Raw genomic sequence first — 24,279 nt, 5'->3', positions numbered from 1 at the left:
ATATTCAAGGTCCAAATATCACCAAGTGTCTTACAGCCTATTTAACCTTTTCATGAAACAAAATAGAAACTAAATTAACAAAGAGTGAAAAAATCTTTGTATATCCTTGTGTACAAACTTTACAAACCATGTTCAAGTGATGTGACAACCTTCCACCGCGAAACATATGAACTTTTTGTTTTTGAGATACTGGAGGGTTTTATCAACCGAGAGGGAAATCCAACTTTAGAATTATCATAATCCGGACAGACATAAAGCGTAGAAACAATATGAAAGAGGAAGTTTTTCAAACGTAAAAAATCTTAAAAAAAATATAAAGACTTGGTTTTCAGGAGATACAGGGATGAAGTGGAGGGTGTCAGGGACGACGGATTAAGAAAAGGTATTACTGATGATTGGTTTGTTTTTATCATTGTTGATGTTGTATGCTGTTTGTCTTTTATTCTATTGATGTTCAAAATGAATAGGTATTTTCTTAAAATACAAGTGCTGGTTCCCCATTTATTTTCATAATAGTGAAGATGACATTATATAGCCCTAACAATGTTTAAATTGCTTGAGGAAAGACCTCACTTCCAGGGTACACTGTTGTTTACACTAAACTCTATGTTTGCGGTCGTATCCTCTGTTGCAGAATAAATTTCAAGCCTTACTTATTGTATTACTTGATGGAAAGTGGCATTTTTACCCACACCTGCCTAAAGGTTTTCAACACATCACTGTATGAATGACTTCTTCAGATGGTGGAGTTTTGACAGAAAGCATTCTGCCAAAAAATCACAAACTTACAAACATACTTAGTATGAAAGAAGAATATATTTTTCCATATCTTTCCTAGGGAAGTATTAAACTGTATTGTTTCGGGATGATCATAGCAGGCGTTTAGTATTCATTCCCTGTTCAGTTCTGCAGAAAAGCAGGAATATCTCTGGGCGGCGTGCCAACGATGTTGGACATGTACTGCTGCACTGAGCAAAAAGTAAAGTCTCTGTCAAAACATATGCTTCATTTCTCATCCAGACCCATCATTTCCAAATCGATCTGTGCATCTCCAGCCTGGGCAGCCACTGCACTATTGTGCAGGGAGAGAATTGGGGCCAGGCAAGGACAAAGACGGAGCTCAGACAAAGCTTTGCGAGTAAAGATGCAGCGAGGGAGAGGGAGAGGGAGGACATGCATGCTGAAGTATCACTCTCACACATCGCTCCCGTGAGACAGCAGTTCATCATCAGAAAAAAAAAAGAGAGCGCAATGCCTCAAACTAGAGAAAGTCATGAAACCCGGCTTTTATTTGATGCAACATGAGGAATCCTGCAGAGTGACGAGAGACGACGCTCTCTTTCCACACGCCTGCCAAGTCACGATATCTACATCAATATATTAACGATTAGGCAAGTTGATATCTACCTGGTCCAGCTCATCAGAGATGGCGATGCCTGCAGAAAGAAGAAAATAGTGAAAATCACATTGAAACACGTCGTGCGATTGAAGAAATCCCAGCTTAGACGGCTTCTGAGCTTAGTGAGATTAGCCGGTCCATCCGGCGTCTTCTCAGCATTTATCCTGACATTTACAGAAAAGATCTCCACTATATGTTGAGATGTAATGAGCAGTGCTCAGTGTGACGTGAACATGCACCACGGTGCGCTGCAGACACTCACTGCGCGACAGGCTCTCCAGGGCCTTGCCAAGCTTCTTGCTCTCCTGTAAAATGTGGTTGAGCTCGTCGAAATCCCGGCTCTCCCTCCAGTCCCAGGACGGGTACTCGATTGACCGCGGCACTGGAAATCACAGAAATTCAGTCTCACGTCAGACGATGACACAAAAAAACGCCCAAAACAGTATTTGCCATTAAACGGATGTAAACTGGTAACATCGCAGCGCTACTTGCCCCAACACAACTTTGTGAATTACTGCAGGATGAAGTGAAATGGAAACTTTGGCAGAAAAGTCATCGTGTCATCCAAAAGCACAGAGCTCACTGGCCAGAGGCCAGGGGACAGTGTCTGTCAGTCTCTTTGATTAACAAAATAACTCCAACAGGAGCAGGAAATGACCTACATTCTCCACTGACAGCCCGTGTCCTCTCACAGCCTCCTTTAGCCTCTATACGATGGTTAATTCAGACATTAACTATACCAGCAAAAAGCTATGCTCTATTATAGGAGAGGAGGAGTGTGTAGTTCATCCATCTTGAATGTTCATATGGTCCAACAGCATGAAAACCAGAGGGTTATGATCAATGCAGTGGCTGTCTTCATTTCCTGAACAGACACCAAAAACTGGAAATAGCACAAAACATTTCCCAGTACATTTCAAGCTTTGTGCTGACAGGTGCAAAAAGTGAGCATCGCCGATACGTTAAAGAAGCTCAATAGTGAGTATTTGACAGCGCTGCTGCAACAATCTGCCTTCCTCCACCCTTGTTTACCCGGACTAAGCTGCTTGGCATTGTAACAACCATCAACACAGAGCAAAATGTCTTCCCCAAACACAGACGGGCGGAAAAGAAAAAAGGAAAAAAAAAAATCTCTCATTACTTCCGGCGCAGAGCACTTTCCTGTCCGCTGCTCGGCTCTGTGTGTTGTGCTGCTGCGGCAAAGGCTTGAGTTATAGCTTAATAGCTTAGATTAAGGGTTAAGGATTCAATTCCCCCACGATCTGCCCATTAAACCATCACTCAAGTAAGAGGAAGGCCAAAGTCTATTAACCCTTTTACACACAGATGAAGCCGTAATGCCATTGCAAAAGGGTTTGTTTGGATCCGAGAGGACCTTTGGTGTGTTTCTGACACAGTTCATGTTGTTTTGCTGCATTGTACAATGATGATGAGAGTCAACTCTTTCGCTTTCCATTTTTCATGAGCTCTGCATGGCAAAACACCTGTGCATGTATTTTTAATGTGATCTGACTTTAAACCTCGCTTTGAAGGCTCCTTACTCTGAAGGGGCAGCGGCGATGATGTTAAAGAGCCGATCTTAAGCACACCTCGATGTGCTTCTCCCGTTCTCCAGCTCACTTGCTTTTTTTTTTCTTTTCATCCGCTCATCATCCAACACCCGCTTCCACTTGGTCGCGAGCGGTGCTTCAACCCAGAATAGACTCGGTCTGGCAGTTGACGGAGCACAATGTTAAATTATTGAAGTGGTCTATGGCTCTGCGTGCTCCCCATTTGACCAATGCTTACTGTCTCGAGTGCTATCCTTCACGCTAACGTCGCATAGTTACAGTAATTCATTGCAAAACTAAAAAGAAGTCGCCATCAGGAAATGATGTGCATCTATTATTAGAGGAAAGGCGAAGTTTGAGAACTATTAATCTTAAAAGTGTGTAGCAGCGCAGAAGCAATTGTCTAAAAATGAAGTCATTTGCAGGGCTCTGGTAGGCTGGAAGGGAGGACATGGGACTGTACACTGTGACTAACTTTAATTAGATATAATTATATGAAAGATTGAAGACAACGAGGCGTGTAATTGTGGGAAACAAGCACTAAAACAACAGGTACTGCAACTGTTCTGCTTCATATTCTAGCGTGTCTTTTTTATTATCATGATCATGATCACAAATATAGTTAGGGAATACCAAAACAATCTGAAGAGGCCAAAGGCAAAAACAAAAGTGCACTTACAGGATTTGGATTCAGGTGAAGGTGGAGAGATACTTGAAACAGCCAGGTCGCTCTTTGATTTTTTCGGTTTCTTTGGATGAATTTGCCACGGCTTCTCATAGTTGCTGCACTCCCTTCGGGTGTTTTTGCTTTCTGTCGGGAGAAAGCAAAAAAGCCACAATATATGTTCAGATCACAGTGTGTAAGGGCAGCTCGCTTTTTTTCTTTTTCAGTCCCAGAGGTTTCGGATTCAAACTAACGGGACTGTGTCACACTAAACAACACTGGTTATAGCGCATAGAAGAGTGACCCTGGAAAGCATGTAAAACATGCAAGAACAGAGGCCCTGCGGGATCACTGGTATAGAATATTTAACAGGATTCAAAATTATAATGTATTTGAATGGGAAAATGTGTGTTTGCATGTCTGGGCACCAACCTGGGGAGCTCTGTGCCCACAATGCTGCGGAGCCAGAGAGAGCTCTGTGCAACTTTCCAGGGCTGTCTTGCTTGGTCTGCAGGTGATCAATGAGAAAAGGGATTGGATGGTCTGGAGTCTCAGTTATCAATTTGGTCATCAACTCCTACAGGAGCAGAGTAAAGCAGAGAATCATTAGATTAAAGTAGCCCAACAAAAGGAGCGACAAAGATTTTTTCGGGATAGTTGATCTACCCTGTTGAGAGGTAGGAAACACCGATCAATCGCGACAAGCACTACAGTGCTCGTTTTGTTGTTGCATTCACTAACAAGGGGCGATAGTGGGACTAAAGTACTCGTCAAAACGAAGGGATCATCCTCTTGTCTTCACTGTAGCTTTAGGAATTGATAATGTCTCGAGTCAATAGCTGAAAAATAAGAAGTCACGCTAACAAGAAGACAGGCATGCCCAAGTAGTTAGGAAGATTTCCCCTCCGTGTCAATTACTAAGACATATGTCAGCAAGCATGTTCAAAGTCTGATGAGTTTGTTGAGTCTCGGATGAACAGGTGAACAAAGGATGCAGAATTTGGTCAGTTACTGTTGCCTGAATCCAGCTGTTTTGGCCACATATGACCCATATCTGATTAGTTTTAGGACCACAAAATTCCCATTGCTTTTAAGATTCGGCCCTAATGTTTAATCCTGATGTTTTTCAAACCATCTCAGGTAAAATGTAACAGTTTAAACTGACTTTTACATCATTGAAGTGAGACATGCATCACAATTCTATGTTGGAGGAAGCAGCAACATTGGGCTAATCCCCACATCCACACATGCTTCATGTGTCGCAGCCACTGCTCCACAAAACACTGTTGTTCAAATCCCTGTTTTGTTTTCTCTTAACCCTCTTCACTCTATCATTTCTCATGATTTATATTAGCTCAGACTGCACGAGAACTTTCAAATGTATCCCCACACGCTCACATGGTATGTATAGTGCAATGCCACGTCTTCTTCTGTACATGTTGGTCTTTTCAGAGTTGGAACCTGCTCACACTGGAGACTGACAGTGTTTGCATTTAATTTATGAACCAGACAAAAAAAGAATCTGATTGGAGCATTAAGATCTTAAGTGTATCATAAGCGGCACATGTTCATAAATATTGGTAAATATTCATAAAATCACATATAAAACCCTATTAAAGACATAAAACTTCAAGGAAAAGCACCAATATTCCTCCGTCAGAATGACACAGGATTTCTTTCAAACATGCGAGTGTTCTAACATGAGATCTCTCAGGAAATGCATAAAGTTGACTGATTAAGAAAAGCAGCCAAAGAAACAATACTAAGAGCACTTCAGAGTGAGGGCTGGAATGAAGGGAAGCACACAGGGACTCGCAGTAACAGGTGCTGAGGGTGGAGGCCATTTCTCACTCTGCATGCTAATTAGAGATCCATCACAACCAAGGTGTGAATTTCACCTAAAATGGCAATCATGTTCAAACTGATCCTATCCCTACACCTACTTAGAGACATATGACCACAAATACAAATGTTAGCATCATCAGATGACTTAAAGGCTTTATAATATTAATACCGTGTGCGAGTGGGAGAAGTTTTGTTCTTACAGACTAGTAAAGAGCCAAATTGTTGCTTTACAGCTACAGGACACATCTGCTCCTGTGCAGCTGATGGGTGTAGTGAAGAGTGCATGCAATTTGAGTTTTGGGTGTAATTCTGTGTGTGTTGGCAGGCAATGATACGACAGTGAACTCTGTTTGACCAGCGTGAGCCAATCAGAGCAGCTGAGGGTGACTTCATGACGACTACTGCAGTGAAGCACAAAAGCCATTAGTGGACTGCAGTGAATTGGCAGTAATGTATGGATAAAATGTGTGTGAGAGAGAGAGAGAGAGAGAGAGAAAGAGAGAGAGAGAGAGAGAGAGAGAGAGAGAGAGAGAGAGAGAGAGAGAGAGAGAGCAGTAATATATATGCTCACTATAAGCGTAACCAATACAAAATGCACAGCCGTTTGTGCATTTGTCCTTGTGGACATGCTCATGCATCTGCATATCTGTGTGTTCCAGTGAGTGGGAAGGGACACTGGCAGACGGCCTGTGTGTGTGTGTGTGTGTGTGTGTGTGTGTGTGTGTGTGTGTGTGTGTGTGTGTGTGTGTGTGTGTGTGTGTGTGTGTGTGTGTGTGTGTGTGTGTGTGTATCTCTATAGCTGGTTTGTCTTGGCTGTGCAGTGTGTGCTCAGAAAGCTAATCAGGTAATTGGTCAGGGGGACATTCCTGCCCGGCCCCATGCGCTCATAGCAATTCTGACAGCACTCAGCATGTGAATGGACAAGCAGGGACGAAGCCGAAGTGTGTCTTCCAAGCGTAGAGCTAGGAATTCAGGAATTGCATTCCTCTGTTGACAATGTATTTAACCGACGTGCACGCCAGAGCTTGAAAGATAGATTAAAAAAAAAATAAAACTAAAAGAGAAGTACAACTTCTTAAATGAGCAATTTCGTGGCCATTTGAGTCACTGAAAATGCCAGTATCTAAAAGTTGTAATTATTGCTTAGCAGCTCTTGTTGATAATTTAACTAACAGACTAACAGAAGGTCTATAAATGGGGGTTGTAAATTGCTTCATTATATGAAGCCAAACTATAAAAACTCTGTCTAGTACCCAAAGCCATCAAAGTCTTAATAGATTTTTTTGCAGCGAAGGGGTAAACGAAAAGAAGTGCCGTGCTTTTTTTACACATGACTGCCAAGTGGTGATTGTCATGAATGCATTTCCTAGAGGAAATAGCACACACGGATGCCCAGACAGGAGTTGGACGCATGAGGTAAACAACAATGAGCTGTGGATTAAGGCGGACAGATCTCTGGGAATGGCACCACATGTGAATACATTGGAATTCTGCCCACGTCTGTACTGTATAACATTCCCGTGCCAACAAATATCGATTCCATCCCCTCAAGTGTGTTGCTTACAATGTGACACAAGCTGGTGGAAGAGACAAAGGACCTTTGTACCATCCTGTCCTTCACCATCATGAAAAAGCAAACAATAAAAAAAAGCATACAGTAAGCAGCCGGTTCGACCATGCACAGAGCATGATCGTACATTTCATTGCTCGTGGACACAGCAGAGAAAAGTAACCATGTCTGACACTTTCACTTTCTATGGTAATGTGGTGCTTTAAATAACACGATCCTGTTTTATAAACATAAGTTGTTTGACTTGTAATCATATTTTCTTTGACAAGAACCACAGTAAGATGTAGTTTCCAATTTGTTTCAGTTTTGCAGTATGGATTTCAGTGCTCTGCAGCTTGGACTTACTTGCATGAGCAGGGGAGCGTCTCTATGGCGGTACGTGTGAGAACAAGATAAGGAGATGCAGAGTTCAGGTGGCTGCACAAGTGATCCATTAGCAGGCCAACAGGTGGCGTGAGCTGCTGAGCCACGCACTCCATATCTGTGCAGATCTGCTGCTGGGAGAGATATCTGCATGCCCCAGGCAGTTTCGTTTGGTCACGGTAATTGACAAGCTGTCAGGCAGCCAAGAGACACCCGTGTCCTTGGAAGCTCTCAATGACTCCCTCCAGGGACAATGACAGCCATGATACCCTCACTGATGCCGCCTGCCGTCCTCCAACTGAAACAAACTCCCCAAACTGAAAGTGGGAAAGTCAAAAAAAAGAGAGGAGGACAAAGAAAAAAATAGTTTTGAAGTTGAAAGAGTGAGACAGTTTGACATGTGTCACTAAAAGAAGGGGAAGGAAGGGGTGAGTTAATGTGTGCCCACAGTACTGAGACAAATACTGACCTTGACCATTACATTTCTTCAATCTGCACTGTTCTTCAGGTATCTGAACTTCATTCATTTTTCCTATTACTTTTCTTTTTCCAATTCTATACCTTTTCTTTATGTTAATAAAGAAAATACGCTCATTATTTTTCTATGCAGAAGATTAAGACCCTGTTTACCCGTCAATGTCTAAAGCAAGAACATACTGTTTTTGTATTTTCGTTTCATTGTTGTCATTGTCCAGTTACTCGTGCAGAAGAACTATTTACTATGGCCGTGGTGCACAGACACAGCAGTTCAGAAAAGTTGCGTTTTCCCCATTTAAAGGAAGACGGAGACGGAGCATTTTTGAAAAGTTCCACCTTGAGAGTCGTTGCTTTGAAAAAAAGTTCCAGCTTGGGAGCAGTTGCGTTGCAAAGCGCAACAAAAGTTTTCTGCTTTCACTTGAAAACATTGTTGTGCAAATGGGGCCTTAGAGTTGAAGAGAAAGGATCCAAACAGTCCTGTGTTCCATGTAGGTTTGACTGCAAGATCATCCCAGTGGGTGAAATACGTCCTCTGGAGGATGAATTTCATCCCACGGGCTCGATGTTTGACACACCTCTACGGATTAGAATTCCGAGTTACAGTGAAGCGATGAAAGCAGCAGATAACAACAGTTATCCACACTGACTTAGATCATCATGCGATATGCAATAATGTGGAGTGGGACAAGTCAATATATATATGTGAGTATATTTTGTTTAAGACTTTGTCTCAAAAATGGGGCATTCTGGGTGGTAGGGTACATCTGATTAACCACATACATTTACATGCAAGGAAACATACAATTTTGCTGTTGACTCAATCTATTGCAAGATGTATAATGTCCATGTGACAATTAGAACGCATTTACAATATATATTTCCAGCCCAATTGCCGGAGGTAATGAATTTAAGAGAAAACTAGTGAGAAAATATATTATTTCTAATTGAATTTATAGTGGCATTTAGTCCACACAGGATATTAACTGTTTTTGAGTAAGAAATTAATAATAATCTGTATCAAAACTACGATAGACGTTAAATCATGGTCTGTGTCATTGCTAAATAAGAATAAGCTGCTGCATCATCACCACTGGCTGTACAATCTCAGTGATCCTTCTTGCCCTGGCCATGAACATACTGGTCAAGTCAGCTGAGGTGGAGTGCAGGGGCCCAGTGACCAAGTCTGGTGTCAGGCAGCCCTCTATCAGAGCGTCCATGAATGACTTGACAGTAACAACCACGTCAGTCCCAGGAAGCAGGTGGATCCTAAAGGGCTTGGAGAGCCTAATTACTTTGGCCCAGATGTCAAAATCAGGTTATTGGTACTGAAGAGAGCAAAGGTTACTGATTGATTCTGCTTCGCCCTTAACGGTATTCAGATCCCATCAGTTCCTCACGAAAGGCGTTGTTGAAGTTGTTTGTTTTCTGTCATCATTTGCTCAAACTCTCAAAATCATGTTCCTCTTTTGTTGTTGCCTCTGTTAATTCATGATCCTGCTTCATGTTACTGTCTAGATAGAGCTGCTCAGGCTGGTTTAATCTAATAACAGTTGGAAAGTATTTGGATCAGTGTGATAACTGCAAATAATATATGTAGCACGGACAAGGGTATTGTATGTTATGTTGTATGCCAAGGAAGAGGAATTCTGGAGCACATCCTCAGCTCTTGTCCCAAAGCACTCGGGGAGGGTCGTTACCGATGGCGACACGACCAGGTGCAGAAGATTATCGCAGAGTCCATCTGCAGTGCCATCGACCAGAGCAAGTGTCACTCACCACCAAGATGCCAGATCGCTGTTGTGAGAGCGGGTCAACATCCAAAGCTGCACCAAAAAGCCCAAACAGGCGTCCTTGGGTCAGCTCACGACTGGCAGATGAGGGTGGACTTGGTAACCCAACTCAAAGTTCCTAAAGCCATTGTTGAAACCACCCTACGACCAGATATACTGCTGGTCTCTGAAACAACGAAGCAAATAACCATGCTGCAGCTTACAGTGACCTGGGAGGAGGGAATTGAAGAAGCACACGAAAGAAAGCAAGGGAAGTACACCGAGCTGGTGGAGGAATGCCGCAGACGGGGGTGGCGTGCCATGTGCTTGCCCATTGAAGTAGGAGGGAGGGGCTTTGCAGGCAAGTCCCTATGCAAAGCCTTCAGCTTACTGGGCTTCACTGGTGCATGTAAGAGGAAGGCCATCGGGAGAGCTTCGAAGGCAGCCGAGAAAGCCTCTAGATGGCAACTGGGAACTTATCACTCCTGGTCGGGTCGCCTGGGCGAGGGTGTCTGAAGTTCAAAGACCCAAAACACCCAATGAACCCAGGTACTATTGCTGATAGTGTGTCTAAGTGCATCTAGAGATGTACCCTACTGTCAAGCCGGCTAACAAAGTATTACAATAATACAAACAGTTATAATGATTCTATAAGTACAAAAAAATGTTTTCTCATTTCATAGCTGAATACATTTCAGAACTTGTACTCTTCATTTTTATCATGATATCCTATTTTTTCTACTTAAACAAATAATGTACACACTTTGTAAACTTTGGTTAAAAGTAGCCATCAGTTTATGTGAAACAAAATGTTTAGACTTTAAAAGGCTTCATGCAAATACCCCTGACTAAAAACCATGAATGGGTTGTTGTTGATGAGATTTCCCACAAAGGAAATTACAAAAACTGCCACAAAAGTATTGTTTAAAAAATGTAGAATATGGACTGAACAGACACTATGCCAACGGAGCCGAAAGCTCAGTGATTTAACTGATCTTGTCTGAGATTTACTGGTGTTTGTTTCAACATCTGAACAGAGGAATATTCAGCTGTTCTGCTGCAGACTCCTGGTGATCTGCTTGAGCTATAGACATGTGAATATGAGGAGACACTGAGCCTCCAGCACACAACACTTACAGCACGAATCGGCTTTCTATGAAGTCTCGTTTCTAGAAAGGATCACATCAATTCTCATATCTCATTGGGCCAGACAAACACTCACCTATACCAGTGAGTATAGATACAGGTTTATTGTGGCGATATATTACATACAGTAGTATGTGTCCTGTATATAGTGCCCTGTTATATTCTGGTAAGAAATTGTTCTGCCAACAGCATAATTAAATTGTCAAACTGATAAAAGCTAATAAGCTATAAAACCTGACAGCTTTTCTTCAAAAAAATGTCCTTGTGTGTGGAAAAAAACACAACTGTTAATGTAGAAAACACCTCCTTCAAGACTCTCCTGAGCTCCCGCTCCCTGAGGCTGTACTAGAGGTCACCGGCTGCCATTGATTTAGCTGCTCTTTGCCGATAAAATATGGGAATACAAAGTCATCCCACAGGTTTTTTAGGGTGACGTCTCTGTATCTATCCACAGAGGTTCGTACACAAGAAGAGGTCATAATTGCAAAAAAAAAAAAAAAAAAGAAGAGGAGTGTGATGAGCCAATTTAGGTAAAGACAAGGAGAGAGAGAGAGAGAGAGAGAGAGAGAGAGAGAGAGAGAGAGAGAGAGAGAGAGAGAGAGAGAGAGAGAGAGAGAGAGAGAGAGAGAGAGAGCGCACACTGGAAGAGATCCAGACCTTGACTAAGCAGGAAGACAAGAGCAGAGGGAATGATGCGGAAGAGAAGACCATGGGAGAGGCAATGTCACCTGATCAGTCTGGCACGCAGTGGATATTGCCTGTCAGAAAAAAGGCTTTGATCTAGCAACACATCAAGTCTCGCTTTGAGGAAAAAAAAAATAATCTCGCTTATGGCATTTAAGCATGAGGAAGAGTGGAGTTGTTGGGTTTCTGTCTGTTAAAAGCATCTAGAAATGGCTGTGTTGTATTTAGTGCTATATATATATATATATATATATATATATATATATATATATATATATATATATATATATATATATATATATATATATATATATATATATATATAAGGTTGAATTGAATTTGCTCACATTTATTCTTTGAACCAATATTTTACTTCCAGAAATGCAAGCTACTGCAGGTCTTCACAATACGACCCCCTACCTAATATTGCACAAGTACATGTTTTGCTGGTGAATCAACCCCGATGAATCGACTATACTTGACCTCTGAAAGACCAAGATCTCAAAAATGTGCTCTCGAGCACGACAACAATAATGTCGACTTCACATATCTGAAAAAGTTGTCAAATCTAACTTTAAAGCTGAAATGAGAATGGTCAAAATGGCTAACTGAGTACAGGTTTACCCTGATAAAATCGAACAATAACACAATTCTCCCTTTAGAGTCAAAAGCTACATTAGCATGTTTGTCTGATGCCATTGTTTTACAGGCCACTTACCGATGAAACGAACCGTGTAATCCGACACATAAACTCTCATAAACAGGGAAAGATAAAATCGTATCACACGCGGCTCAAAAAGAAAGATGCACACCAGCATTGCATTAGGTTAGGATGGAAAAACCTCCCATTCTGCACTTTGTAAACAATAAAACTTGTGCACAGACATAAATGAATTCCTCTTTGGGAAGATATACTCAGACCAAAATTGGATTCCCACTGAACGAACATAGAGTAATTGTCAATCTTTTCCGCGTCACTTGCTCGGCTCTCCCTCACCACCAGCATGACTATCAGTTACACACAGCAGTCGGCCACCAGGAAGTGGATATCATAACTTTATTAGCATGCACTGAAGCCACTTTTCTCTCTCCCGTTCCTCTTTCATTTCTGTTCCTCTCCCCCTCACGTCACACTGAACGCTTCAAATCTTCCTCATATCGGACTTCACTCATCATCTCACTGCCTGATCTCCCAGATAACTCCGATATCCTTCTGGCCTCGCCCCTTCCGGTACCCCCTCAGGACCAGCCCGGCCTCAGGCTGTGTGTTCTGCTGCCTACCTCGTCGTAATTACTCCAGCCACGCCTGAAGGAAAGCGGTATTTACTCACGCATGACCACACATCTGGCAATTATCAAACCTAAATCCGAGCCGGAAAAGGAACATAAGTGGTATCCAGAAAATGTAAAGCGAGACGTGGTCTAATTGATATGATTACAGCTCAGACTGGGTTTTCTCTCAAGCTTTACAACAGAATCTGAAACTGTCTGACTGTGAAGGTTGTCTCTCCCGCCCAGAGACAAAGGAAGTGTGAAGCTCAGTCGTGGGAAATTAAAGACGATCCCACTCTGAATTGAAAGTAGCTTTCGGAAGATGTTCACATTTCATTTGAAGGGTTTTAATATTACAATTAGTGGTTCTCACTTTGTTTGGGTAGAACTACAATCTGGAACAACTCAATAGTACACAAAGGGCCAAAAATCCAGGAGTCCATGAGTTTTCTCCAAAGTACGATCAATTAACTTCTTTTCAACAACTTCTCCTTTGGGTCTTTAGTGCAATTTCAATCTTCTGATGTTCTGCATTTCCAATAGTTTCTGACCACTTTATTGATCACTTTGGTTTTCCTCTCTTCCATCTTTCTAGCTGCTGCATTGTATTTCTGACTCCTTTCTCATATTGTCATTGTTTCTTCAATGAATGTGCCCAAACGTCCAAATTTTGCTTTCCAAACCCAAAGTTTCTAGTTCTCTCAACTCTCCCTCCATCTCTCCAAATATGTCCTAATTCCTATCTCCTTGGCTCGAAGGAGAACGGTCTCCATTGAACACAACTTTGCAAGTCGAACGGCCAAGCTGGCATCTTTCTCTTGCCTGTCTTTTTATAATCCCTCCATCAAGGATCCACTCTTCTCACTTTCTCCCCAATCTTCCACCCGTAGTCAACATGCTTTGATCATCGCAGTTTTATCCTCTCAGCTTCTTAACAAGATGAACAGAGGTTTCGTCATTCTTCAAGATGTCTGCTCTCTAGTTTTACACCTTAGATTAAGTTTCTCTTGGGTCGTAGCACAAAGTACCAAGTCGTCAACAAACGTCTACCAAGTTCCTCTCTCCTGCTTTTCATCTGTCAAGCGATCCTCAGCGACGCCTATGAGCCAATCACAGACACTAGATACATTTAGACACTGACCCCATCGTGCCGATATTATGCTCTTAACAGAAGAATGGAGTGGAATAACTCACGGTCAAAGGAAATAACAGAGCAATCTCCGCTGACATTGAATTACTCAGGTTTCATAACCGAACATGTGGGAGGTATGTTTGTGATAAAGTAACCGTGTCAAGGAGAAATGTTTCCAGGTGTATTTAAAATGCTATAAGACCTCTCTGCTCATGGCAAATTGTATGTGTTTCAACAAAGTTTGCAAGAATAACAAACATTTGAAATCCCTGTATTACATGTGGGCCTGCAGGGAGGCGTAGGGGTTCGCGCTCAGAGCACGGATGTGCTCGGTTCGGGTCCTGGGATGTGCACAACATTTTGATGTTTTTAATATACATGCATGCACACATCTGCTGTGGTGTCCTTGTACAAAAACAACAACAAAAAGTTTGTTGTCGTGTGTTTCTCAGAGTCCTGCCTGACCTCTTTACAGCCCTGCCAGCCAGGAGCTGAGACCCTGAGAGCCACCACATTGGAGGAACTCCACAGCTGAGCAGGTTCCATGTGGATGGATAAACAGTTCATTCACTTAACTCTCTGTAGAGAGAAGCGAAGTCATTTGACTATCAGCAGCAAGAGCGATAGTGGAAACCGAGCAGCTGGCTGATTTCAAATCCAACACGTAAACACAAGATATCGACTGAAACCAAGCGTGCAGTCAATAGCAGTGCTCTTTTATATCTTCATTGATTTAGAATCTATAGTTCTCAATGTGCAGAGCGAATTCACATCTTTCTGTTACGTTCAAGTAAAACTGAGGCGATGAAAGCCTCACATGAGCGATGAAAACTGGAACAGATTTGAAGAAATCACTGCAAACAAAGTAATTAAATCAATTTAAAGTAATCACAATAGCTGCACATTTGAGTAGTGGTATATCTTTTTATATTAGACAAGGACAGATACTGAGAGTGCATCAGGAAAGTATTCACAGTGCTTGATTTTTACCACTTCATTTAATGTTAAAGCCTTACTGATGATTTTTTTTTTCAACGTTCTACACACATGTTTCTCATCACAAGTACAAAAGTATTTACTGTACATTTGTATTACATTTCTATATAATGGGACTTGCATACTGACATATTGATTTATAAATTGTTGTATTTGTATACATGTTTACAGGATGATGGTTATCAGCTATAATGATTTGTTTTATTAATTAAAATTTATATAGATCTATACTGCATAGTAGTTACATACACATACCTACAAATATATAACACATATATCTGATTTAAAATGTTTAAAAACTAGATCCATGCAATATATGCGTATTTCTGTCTAGTTCCATGTATATACATACTTGTAAGTATTTGTAGGACAAAATATGCTTTTCTTTACTTACTTTGCGAACAGGTTTGTTGAAGACAGATTTCATTATTACTTATCTGTAATAAGTCTGCTATGATTTCGTATGACTTCACTTTTTCCACGTTTTCCTCGATATGTTTGAAATAAAGACCTTAATTACTTTACTAGTTTTATACTTGCTTTTGTAAGTATTCCTATGCACAAATACAATCACTGGAAAGCTATCCACACTTTTAATAAAGTGTATTTATTCAGTACCAGTCCAGCTCTCAGTTCATCGATGCTTCACTAATATGAGCTACTAGTCATAATAACCCCTGAGCTAAAAGCAGTACTGAGTTAATAACAGGTATTGTCAGACCTGCCATGAACAATGACACTATTTCTTCCCCAAGAACAGTGGCATACTCCAGAAGTCATCTGACACACCGATTCCAGTTGAATCCATTTTCTTGGTATGGATTGCATTTGCCTGATCCATCACTTCACCGTTCTAACATAACCATTACACCGCCTTAGATATGACTGAGGGATCACAGCAGGGGGGCCCATGAGAGCCAGTTTCACGCTGTCTGCAGATAAAAGCAAAAGACTGCTCCATTTTATATCTACTGGCGCCGTTACACAGGTTGAGCCGTCAGAAGGCAGCACATAGATTTCTTTGATAAAGACAATAGTCAGGTGACGTTTAGACAAATTCTGCGGGATGAGAATCAGAACTGTGCTTCTTGGTTTCTCGCGTGATGCAGAATGAATCGAGGAAATGTGACCTTCAAGCTCGCTTCCACCACATCCACACTGATGGGAAGTCTTCACCGCCTCGAAAATGTGACACGTCACGCTTCTCAGGAGCTGCTAATTGATTGTAAAAGAGCAGGTGTTTGAAAGGAATATCAATTTCCCTAAATGTTGTACAATAAGTTGAAGTGGAATCACTTCAATTAAGAAGAAAGGCTGCTTTCACTTCACTTTTTTTTTTTGCGTCGGAGAAAACGCCATCGGTGTGGAATCTGCTCGCTATCTCTCCAAAGCAACCATTTCATTAGCGAGGGGAAAAAAAATCAATTCTCTGGCAAATCATAAGCTGTGTCTCATCAGAGTGAGTAAATGAACCCCCACTCTGTGTTACTCACACTCTTTAATACTGCAGCTGAGCGTTGGAGATGAGAAAGAAAGGATACAGTTTTTGTGCACCAGTGTGTGGCAGAAAAGAAAAACGACTTCAAGATTAATTTGAAGGAAAGTGATTAGATCGAGTAGATTTTTACGCAACATAAAGCCAGAGCACCAATTGTGGTAATTTGGTCATTTAAAGTTTCTAACATATATAACTTCAATAGGATGTTAACTACAAAAGTGCTTCAATTGTTTTTGATATTAAAGACGAACTAGATCTCAGAGCCATATAGCAACGATATACTGATGTGTTACAAAGGCTGGTTTGAACATGTGCTGAGGAGAGATAGTGAATATATAATGTAAAAAGGATTTCTGGAGTAGAGGTGCTAGACTGGAGGAAAAGAGACAGATTCATGGATATGGTGAAGGAGATGGTTGGTGTATCATTAAAAGTAGACGACAGGGTGAGATGGAGGCAGATGATGTGCTGCGGTGACCCCATGACGAGAGCAGCCAAAAGACAAAGATGTTTAGATGAAATCAGCGTAACACCGCACACGAACTGCCTGTATTCCTCAAACCTCATTTTGTTTTATGTTTAAATACATGCTAAATCAGTGTTTTTGTGGCACGAGTCAGCACAGTGGTGACAGAATCAGAGGCTCGCTGATGGAAAAGACACGCGTTTGCAGTATTATGAACTCAGTGACCTGGCTGCTGTTGGTAACGACAGGAATGTCACACAGTTGTTGCTGTTTCACTGCTGCTCTTTTTTTTTTTAAGGTTCAGTTTGACACCACAGACAACGTAAACACCATAACGCTTCATCCAACTTAAGGCTGTCGAATAGGGGTGTCAAACATAAGGCCTGTGGGCCAAATCTGGCCTGCAAGAAGTTCCAATCTGTTATTTTTCAGTTATACACAACATCTGTTTCAGCAGCTAATTCAAATGAACTTTCTTTCCTCTCAGCTCTGTCAGAGTGTCTCTGAATGGCTGTGGATGCCCTCGACCATCTCTGATTGGCTGAAACATTACAGAGAAGCCAAACGCTGACAGACAACTATTTTCACATCCATACTGAAGCAACAGACTTCGAACTAAAAGCAATTGGTCAATATCCCAAGCTCTGCTTCAGACTGAGAAAGTTTCTTATTTTGTTACAATTATCTTTATCACAGCATGCAATACAAAAACGTTTATATTTGACCAAATACAGTGTATTTTAGTGTGCTTTTAATCCTGAGGTGTTGTGCTCATGATTCAAAAGCAGTCCTCTTTATGTAAGCAGTTTCTTGGTGTCAGCTGTGCCACAGAAAAAAGTTTTTTTCACTATATTGACTATCTCCAATTAAAGGAATAAATGCGACATTTCCCCTCGTTATATTTCCTGAAATGAAAATTTCTCATCAGTTTGAAGTTCATGTATAAATTTTCCTTGGACTAACATTGAAATGACCCATGAGGTAGGCTTGCAGCGACATTATCTTCCCAGGGGAAATGTGGCAATCCTATAGATTTATAATACATTCAACCCTTTACTACACTTCTTTGATACTACTGAGAGGTTTCCTTGAATATTTATAAGGTGCATCGCAGAATGTAAGATTGTACACTCACCAATCATCTGGCATGTCTTTCCTGGTCAGAGCAAAAAATCTGTTTTTTAAAGTGGAAGTCACATTTCATGACACAAAACCGAGTTTAACTAAGTAAACTGAGTTTGGGGGGGGGAGGGGTTGATCATTATTTCACCTTTGAGTAATTTGTCTTTAATCAGCTTCAATCGTCACATAAAATGTGCACAGAGCCAGAAATCATGAGAAAACACGGCCAGGTAGAGAGCCGAGGGGTGGACAGGTGGGAAGAGGAAGATGGAGGGAGGAAAAACAAACACAGAGAGCACACACACACACACACACACACACACACACACACACACACACACACACACACACACACACACACACACACACACACACACACACACACACACACACACACACACACACACACACACACACACACACACACACACACACACACACACACACACACACACACACACACACACAGAGGCCTATCATCGTGCAGTTGAGCCTCACTGGCTGCTTTGGCCTCAGAGGAGGATTTTCTGTCTTTTTGGCTGGTGACACGCAGGAATCTCTGTCCGTGGTGCTGAAACAAGCCTCACCACTGGGCGATACACGCTCGCGCATGTGCCGCTTGCACATATGCAGCTGGAAACGTCAGCACACTGCAAAGCACATTATGTGAAAACAAGTGCACATTATACCGCTGTACCACTCTCCTCCCACAGCGAGAAGACACTTGTCTTACCTGCCGTGCATCAAATATGTTAAACATTAGATAGAAGCCACTTAAGATCGATGCTCTACTGCAGCAAGCCGGGCTTTCCCTGAGGGATGCCAAAGAGGTTCAGCGGCACAATGAATCTGGAGCCCAGGGGGAAGCCTTTTCCCTGCATGATGTAATTTTGAATATTTTAGAGCTAAAAAATAAATACATTCCTCCATCCATCTTCTCAGGGTTGCAGGGTCCCAATCCCAAGTGACATTTTGGACAGGCCACCAGCTCATCACAGGACACACACTCATATTTGCACCTAAATCCAGTTGGCACTCTGCATTTAACTGCAAAAGCATGTTTTTGAACTGTGGGAAGAATATCGGGAGAAAACAAACCCATGCGGATGGAGAAAAGGCAAATTCTGCATGTGAAAGTCTCAAGCACAGATTAATAGCGGGGAAATTCTCAAACTATAGAGTAATTATTTAATTAAAAGAAATTATTTTAGAAGGTTTACTTTATTGTAACTGTAATGTAGATAAACTAAAGGTTCATCACAAAACCGTGCAAGATGAATCGCATTAAAATCCTCCCACTAGCACAATGGGAGTTGTGTTTTTACTTGTTTTACTATCTCTGGCAACATGTGCAGGGTGTACCCTGCCTCTGTCTATAGTCAGCCGGGATCAGCTCCAGCCCAGCCTGTCAACCTGAGTTAGATAAAGCTCGAAGGTGGATGGATGGATGGATGGATGGATGGATGGATAGATGGATGGATGGATGGATCCCATTTAACGGTAATATATTATTATGAGAGATGTTCGACATGCAGTGAGGGATGCTGGCAGGCTGCAATGTGGTTTAAGCCTCCTTTTGTCTTTCTACACCAGGCAGATTTGCTTTAAGCAATTAATCCATCCCCACACCAGGGATGAAGTCATGCTCTCCCCAGGGTTGCTTGGATGCCACCCAGAGTAACACACAGATCCCTTGACGTGACAAACACACACGGCTTGGTTAATACCGGGGATGAGAAGGGTTTTGGCTTTACAACCAAAAAATAAAAATAAAAAACCTGCTGTGCACCCTGAGTAACTTCAACAAACTGTAACAGTGAGTCAGCCTGTGTTATATAGGCTTCATCTCCATCTTCTGCAATGCAAATCACTGAGAGAGAGAGAGTAGAGAGAGAGAGAGAGAGGGGGGCTAAGCCTGCAGATTTGAGGGCAAACAGCAGCCAACTCTCCTTCTCTGGACTAAAACTGAACGCACTGGGACGTTTCCAGGAAGTGCACGTAAATCACCACCTTTCATTTTGGATTTACTTTCACATCTGCATGAGGTGAGGATAGAAAACATAATAATCCAGTCACATTGCAGATGTGAGCTCAGGATGAATGCAGTGGTCCTTTAACGAAAAAAAAAAAAAAAAAAAGAAAAAAGGACGCAAAATCTGTCTGCCAATAACTTCATAGTTGTCTATTTTACGCACTCACCTCAAACAGAGGTCCGATCTTGTTCTTCTCCAGATATGACTGAATCCTGGACTGTTGTGGAGACGCCATGAAGAAACTGTTGTGCCTCGTAGGGAGCTTTTAGCGGAATGAAATCATGAGGTGAGCCGGTGTCATCCGTCCCTCCAGGAGCGACGCGGAAAAAAAAAAGAAAAAGAAAAAAAAAAAGAATCGAAATAATGCGTAAAAAGCCTCCAAGCGGGAGTGGCGCTTTTAACTTCAGCTTCTGCGGCTGTGAGCCCGGCTCATCGTGGACGCTCAGCCCGGGACCTTCCACACGGCTTGTTGTCGCCTCGCGGACTCTCCGGGTGGTGGAAGCTTCCCGGTGCAAGCCAATGACACAGCCGCTCCGTGACAGAGATTACAAATCTTCCGCTCACTGGCTGCCCGCGTTAAAAGTGCCACCGCCACTCCCATTTCATCCAGCGGGGCTCAGCCCACAGCGCGCAGCGCGCGAGTGCAACGCGCAGCGGCGGCGTCTGTTAATGCGCACCTGGTGCACGATGTCCAACAGCACTTTAACGGGGGCAGCTGCAAGAAAACGTGCAGGTTCAATAAGTCGTTTAACCTACAACTTTGTCTACTTTATATCTTGTGGGGTGTGTTATTTTACTTAAGTACACCTGCTGTGGCCGTGCCTAAATTGTACTCAAGTACTCGAGCAGAAAATGAAGTGATCATATTAAAACTGCTGTCAGAGACAGACAACCACAATACTCACATTCACAGCTTTGCGCAATTTAGGGTCACAATTAACGCCATTTGCATGTTTTTGGATCATGGGAGGAAACCAGAGACCCCAGATCAAACCTGTGCACAAGGAAGGAGAACATGCAAACTCCACACAGAATTGAACCCATGACATCCACGCTGTGAGACCAGAGCGGTCAACCGAACCACATACAATTTATCTGCGTCATGGGCAATTTTATGTCATCATTTTACTTCACATGCATGTTTTTGAAAGGAGAAAACCAATTGCATTCATGCAAGCTAAACACCTAAACACAGAAAGGCTTTGAACACTCAACATTATTGCTATGAGACAATGAGACTTCTCCAACATTTTGAGTTTATTTCAAGCTCCTATACCACTTTGTTCAACATGGTTTCATGTCACTGGAGCCAGTCCAGCTAATTCTGGGCAAAGGCAGCTCCTCTTAGTTTCATATCTCCTTGTGCTGTAAGTGCTCAGTCACAGTTTGGCCCTAGAGTAGTGGATGACATGTCTTTAGCCCTTACAATGTACAAAGTTTACCCATCTTTGCTGGTGAAAACAAATATTGAATTAAAAACGGAATTGTCTCGGTTAAAAGCAACTTATTGATGTTAGAACATTGATTCAAATTGAGAATGCACGAAGCATCAACTCATAACAGACGTAGCAACGGAGATCACAGAGTGTATTAAAGTGTACTAAAAGTATGAAATCAATGTGTGAGTAACTGTAATTAAGCATTACGTCAGACCACCAACCAGCCTCCAGGACATCAAGAATATAGAAGACATTAACAAAATGTACAAAGCATCATTTATAAACTCTCCCCCAACAACACCACAAAAAAAAGTAGAAAGAAAATTACAGACGTAGCAAAACATTAAAATAAATAAAAGTAAACAAGAAGAAAATGTTAAAATTATTGAATAAGTCAGAGACAAGAGATTGGGGCTTGCACCAAAGGTCTTGACAGGACTGCGTGAAGGTGGAAAAGTTTGGCTGCCGAGGGGTAAAAGCTGTTTTTAGTCATAAACGTATTATTAATTGCGTGTTCAAATATCATTAAATGTTATGGCACCATCAAATCCTCCCTGGTGGTGCATCTTATTCCGACTTTAGGATGTGGCAGGAAGACGTCAGACATAAAAACTTCTGTGAAATAAAATAACCTCAAAGCTCTCTACCTGGCATTTTATTTTCATTTTATTAAGTTCCATGGAAATAAAGATCTGGCATACAAGTGTCAAAATAAAGGTCAATACACTAAAACATGGATGTCAAACATAAAGACCGTGAACCTTTGGATCCATCTTTAAGAGTGTTTTGTTTTGTTTTTTGTTCATGACGTTTTTGTTGTAGATGGTTACAAGAGACATCAGTGATGCCAAAGTACATCTAACAAACATTAGTGTAAAAAAACAAGAGCTGCTATGGTAGAGCGACCTTTAAAAAAAAAAAACATTGCTGCCTAAAATTCATGTATTTCTTCATAAAAAGCAGTATGTTCACTGTTTTTATTCTCAACTCCTGTAAATATGGACTTAAAAACCTAATCGGTGAAAATGGTGAAGGTACGCTATGAGCTCGAACTGCATTTACAAATGAGGAAAACGTAAGCAGTTGTATTGCATGCGTCATGTGAATTACTTTCCATTTAAATCATAATTTCAGAACAAGAGAAAGGCTGTGGAAAAAAAACTCTGGTCTTAGAGACATAACATAGAACATAATGATCTGATTATACAAAACTACTTAACTTTTCATGAGTGATCTGTACTCGATTCTGTTAAAATGTGTGTAAAATACAGTCAAACACAAACATTGATCACTGTTATCAGCTTTAATATATATATATATATATATTTTTTACAAAATGTATACATGTCAGCATTTTAGTGTTTTTGAAAAAGTCAACCTTCCTTTGTACATTGATCAATCAGAGACGTTTTGTGTAGGAGACACTGCTGGAGCTTACCGCTGCATTTCATCACCTCCTGTTTGTTTGCATAGTCGTGAGCTTGTCATCCACTAATAAGTGATAGAGCTGATTTAATCCTGAGTACTGTCAGTATAAAAGAAAAATACAGAAAATACCAAGACCTATAGTATGTTAATACTGATCAATCAACAAGAGCCAAACAGTGACAAACGGTAATATGATTCTATTACATTTGTACTAAATATGTGTATTTACAGGCAAATAAACATCACGCCAACGCCACGACGAACTCGCCTAATACTGACAGAACTGATGAAGGACTGGAGTGGAAATTGAAAACAAGCAGAGACAAATTGTTGGCTAATTCGAACAAATACGATGTCAAAGTGACATCCAGCATCCTTCTAATTAATACGATCAAGTTTCATTTCACATGCAAATGAAACTAATAACATGAAATGCAAGAGTCCCTCACACAAAAACAAACATAATTGTCAGTTTATAATCTGCAGGCAGTAAATTGATGGGATTCATTATGTCTCGCTGAGCTAATTTAACTCTCTTCTGCGGGTGTTTTGTCACTCTGAAACGTGATCCTATCAGACGCAGTAAAAATATGCATAAGGTACAACAAATAAAAAATATAAAGTACTAAAATACTATTTACGGTTTGAAAACTCTATGTACACGTTCTGGACGTATAAAATGGAGCCACTAACTCTCTGCAGCCAGCTTGCTCTGTTTGTGGAGGTGAGACGTTGATGATTGGGCCTCGAAGCTCCCCGTGACTTCTTCTGCCTCTTCCGGGAAGCAATGCATTATGGATCACCATCTGGAGGAGGAGGCTGGCACAGCTTGTACAACCTTGATGGGAAGAAACACACATGTAACATGACATTTAATTATGTTCGACACAAAAGCGTCACGAGCATGAAACAACGCGCTCGAACTGGAGCAAAGAAAGTGGCAGGATCATGTTTTTCTCTGCAGAAAACATGCGTCTTTGAGCAACGTCTTGTGTCAAAACAGGGCAAGCACCGTGGCGGACTGCTCAGCATGTGGAGCATTTTCTGTGAAGTTTGCATCTCAGGCGCTCCAGGTTCTTCTAAAAACAGAATAATGTGGTGAACTCTAAATCCGTGTGAATGTGGATATACGTATGTGATTCGCCCTCTGATGGGCTGCCGACCAGTCCAGGATGTAAACCAATTTCGCCCATGACTAGTCAGTAGTGATCGAACCCAGCACCCTGCTACAGGACAGTGGTTCCCAACCTTTGGACCGTTGTAAAACCAATGTGACCTGACCCTTACCACACTCTGTGCAACTGAAAACCACTGAAATAACGTCATAACACACACACACACTCTACGTAAACTACAGTTTCTTCACTATATATTATAACAATGAGTTTCTTTTTCCTGAGGAAAAACTTTTTGTGCTTGACTGGTG

At 41.5% G+C, this 24,279-nt stretch overlaps 2 protein-coding genes across 2 annotated transcripts in view; both read right to left on the bottom strand.

Moving 5' to 3' along the window:
• Positions 1 to 20,651, bottom strand: part of cUnh8orf34 (chromosome Un C8orf34 homolog) — a 70,614-nt gene extending 49,963 nt beyond the window's left edge. Inside the window, exons 1-5 of the mRNA XM_080489456.1 lie at positions 20,153 to 20,651; positions 4,046 to 4,190; positions 3,629 to 3,760; positions 1,662 to 1,781; positions 1,408 to 1,436 (exon numbers count right to left, since the gene is read on the bottom strand). Of these exons, the coding sequence (XP_080345582.1) occupies positions 1,408 to 1,436; positions 1,662 to 1,781; positions 3,629 to 3,760; positions 4,046 to 4,190; positions 20,153 to 20,221 (495 nt within the window). The 5' untranslated portion in view covers positions 20,222 to 20,651. The remainder of the gene's footprint in view (positions 1 to 1,407; positions 1,437 to 1,661; positions 1,782 to 3,628; positions 3,761 to 4,045; positions 4,191 to 20,152) is intronic.
• A 1,040-nt stretch (positions 20,652 to 21,691) lies between these two features.
• Positions 21,692 to 24,279, bottom strand: part of prex2 (phosphatidylinositol-3,4,5-trisphosphate-dependent Rac exchange factor 2) — a 104,684-nt gene continuing 102,096 nt past the window's right edge. The window contains exon 41 of the mRNA XM_080490043.1: positions 21,692 to 23,691. Coding sequence (XP_080346169.1) covers positions 23,646 to 23,691 — 46 coding nt within the window. The 3' untranslated portion in view covers positions 21,692 to 23,645. The remainder of the gene's footprint in view (positions 23,692 to 24,279) is intronic.

Source organism: Lipophrys pholis (assembly GCF_963383615.2).
Source record: "Lipophrys pholis genome assembly, chromosome: 20".
Taxonomy (NCBI): domain Eukaryota; kingdom Metazoa; phylum Chordata; class Actinopteri; order Blenniiformes; family Blenniidae; genus Lipophrys; species Lipophrys pholis.
Note: the sequence above shows the minus strand (reverse complement) of the source record. Positions and strands in the feature narration are given on the sequence as shown.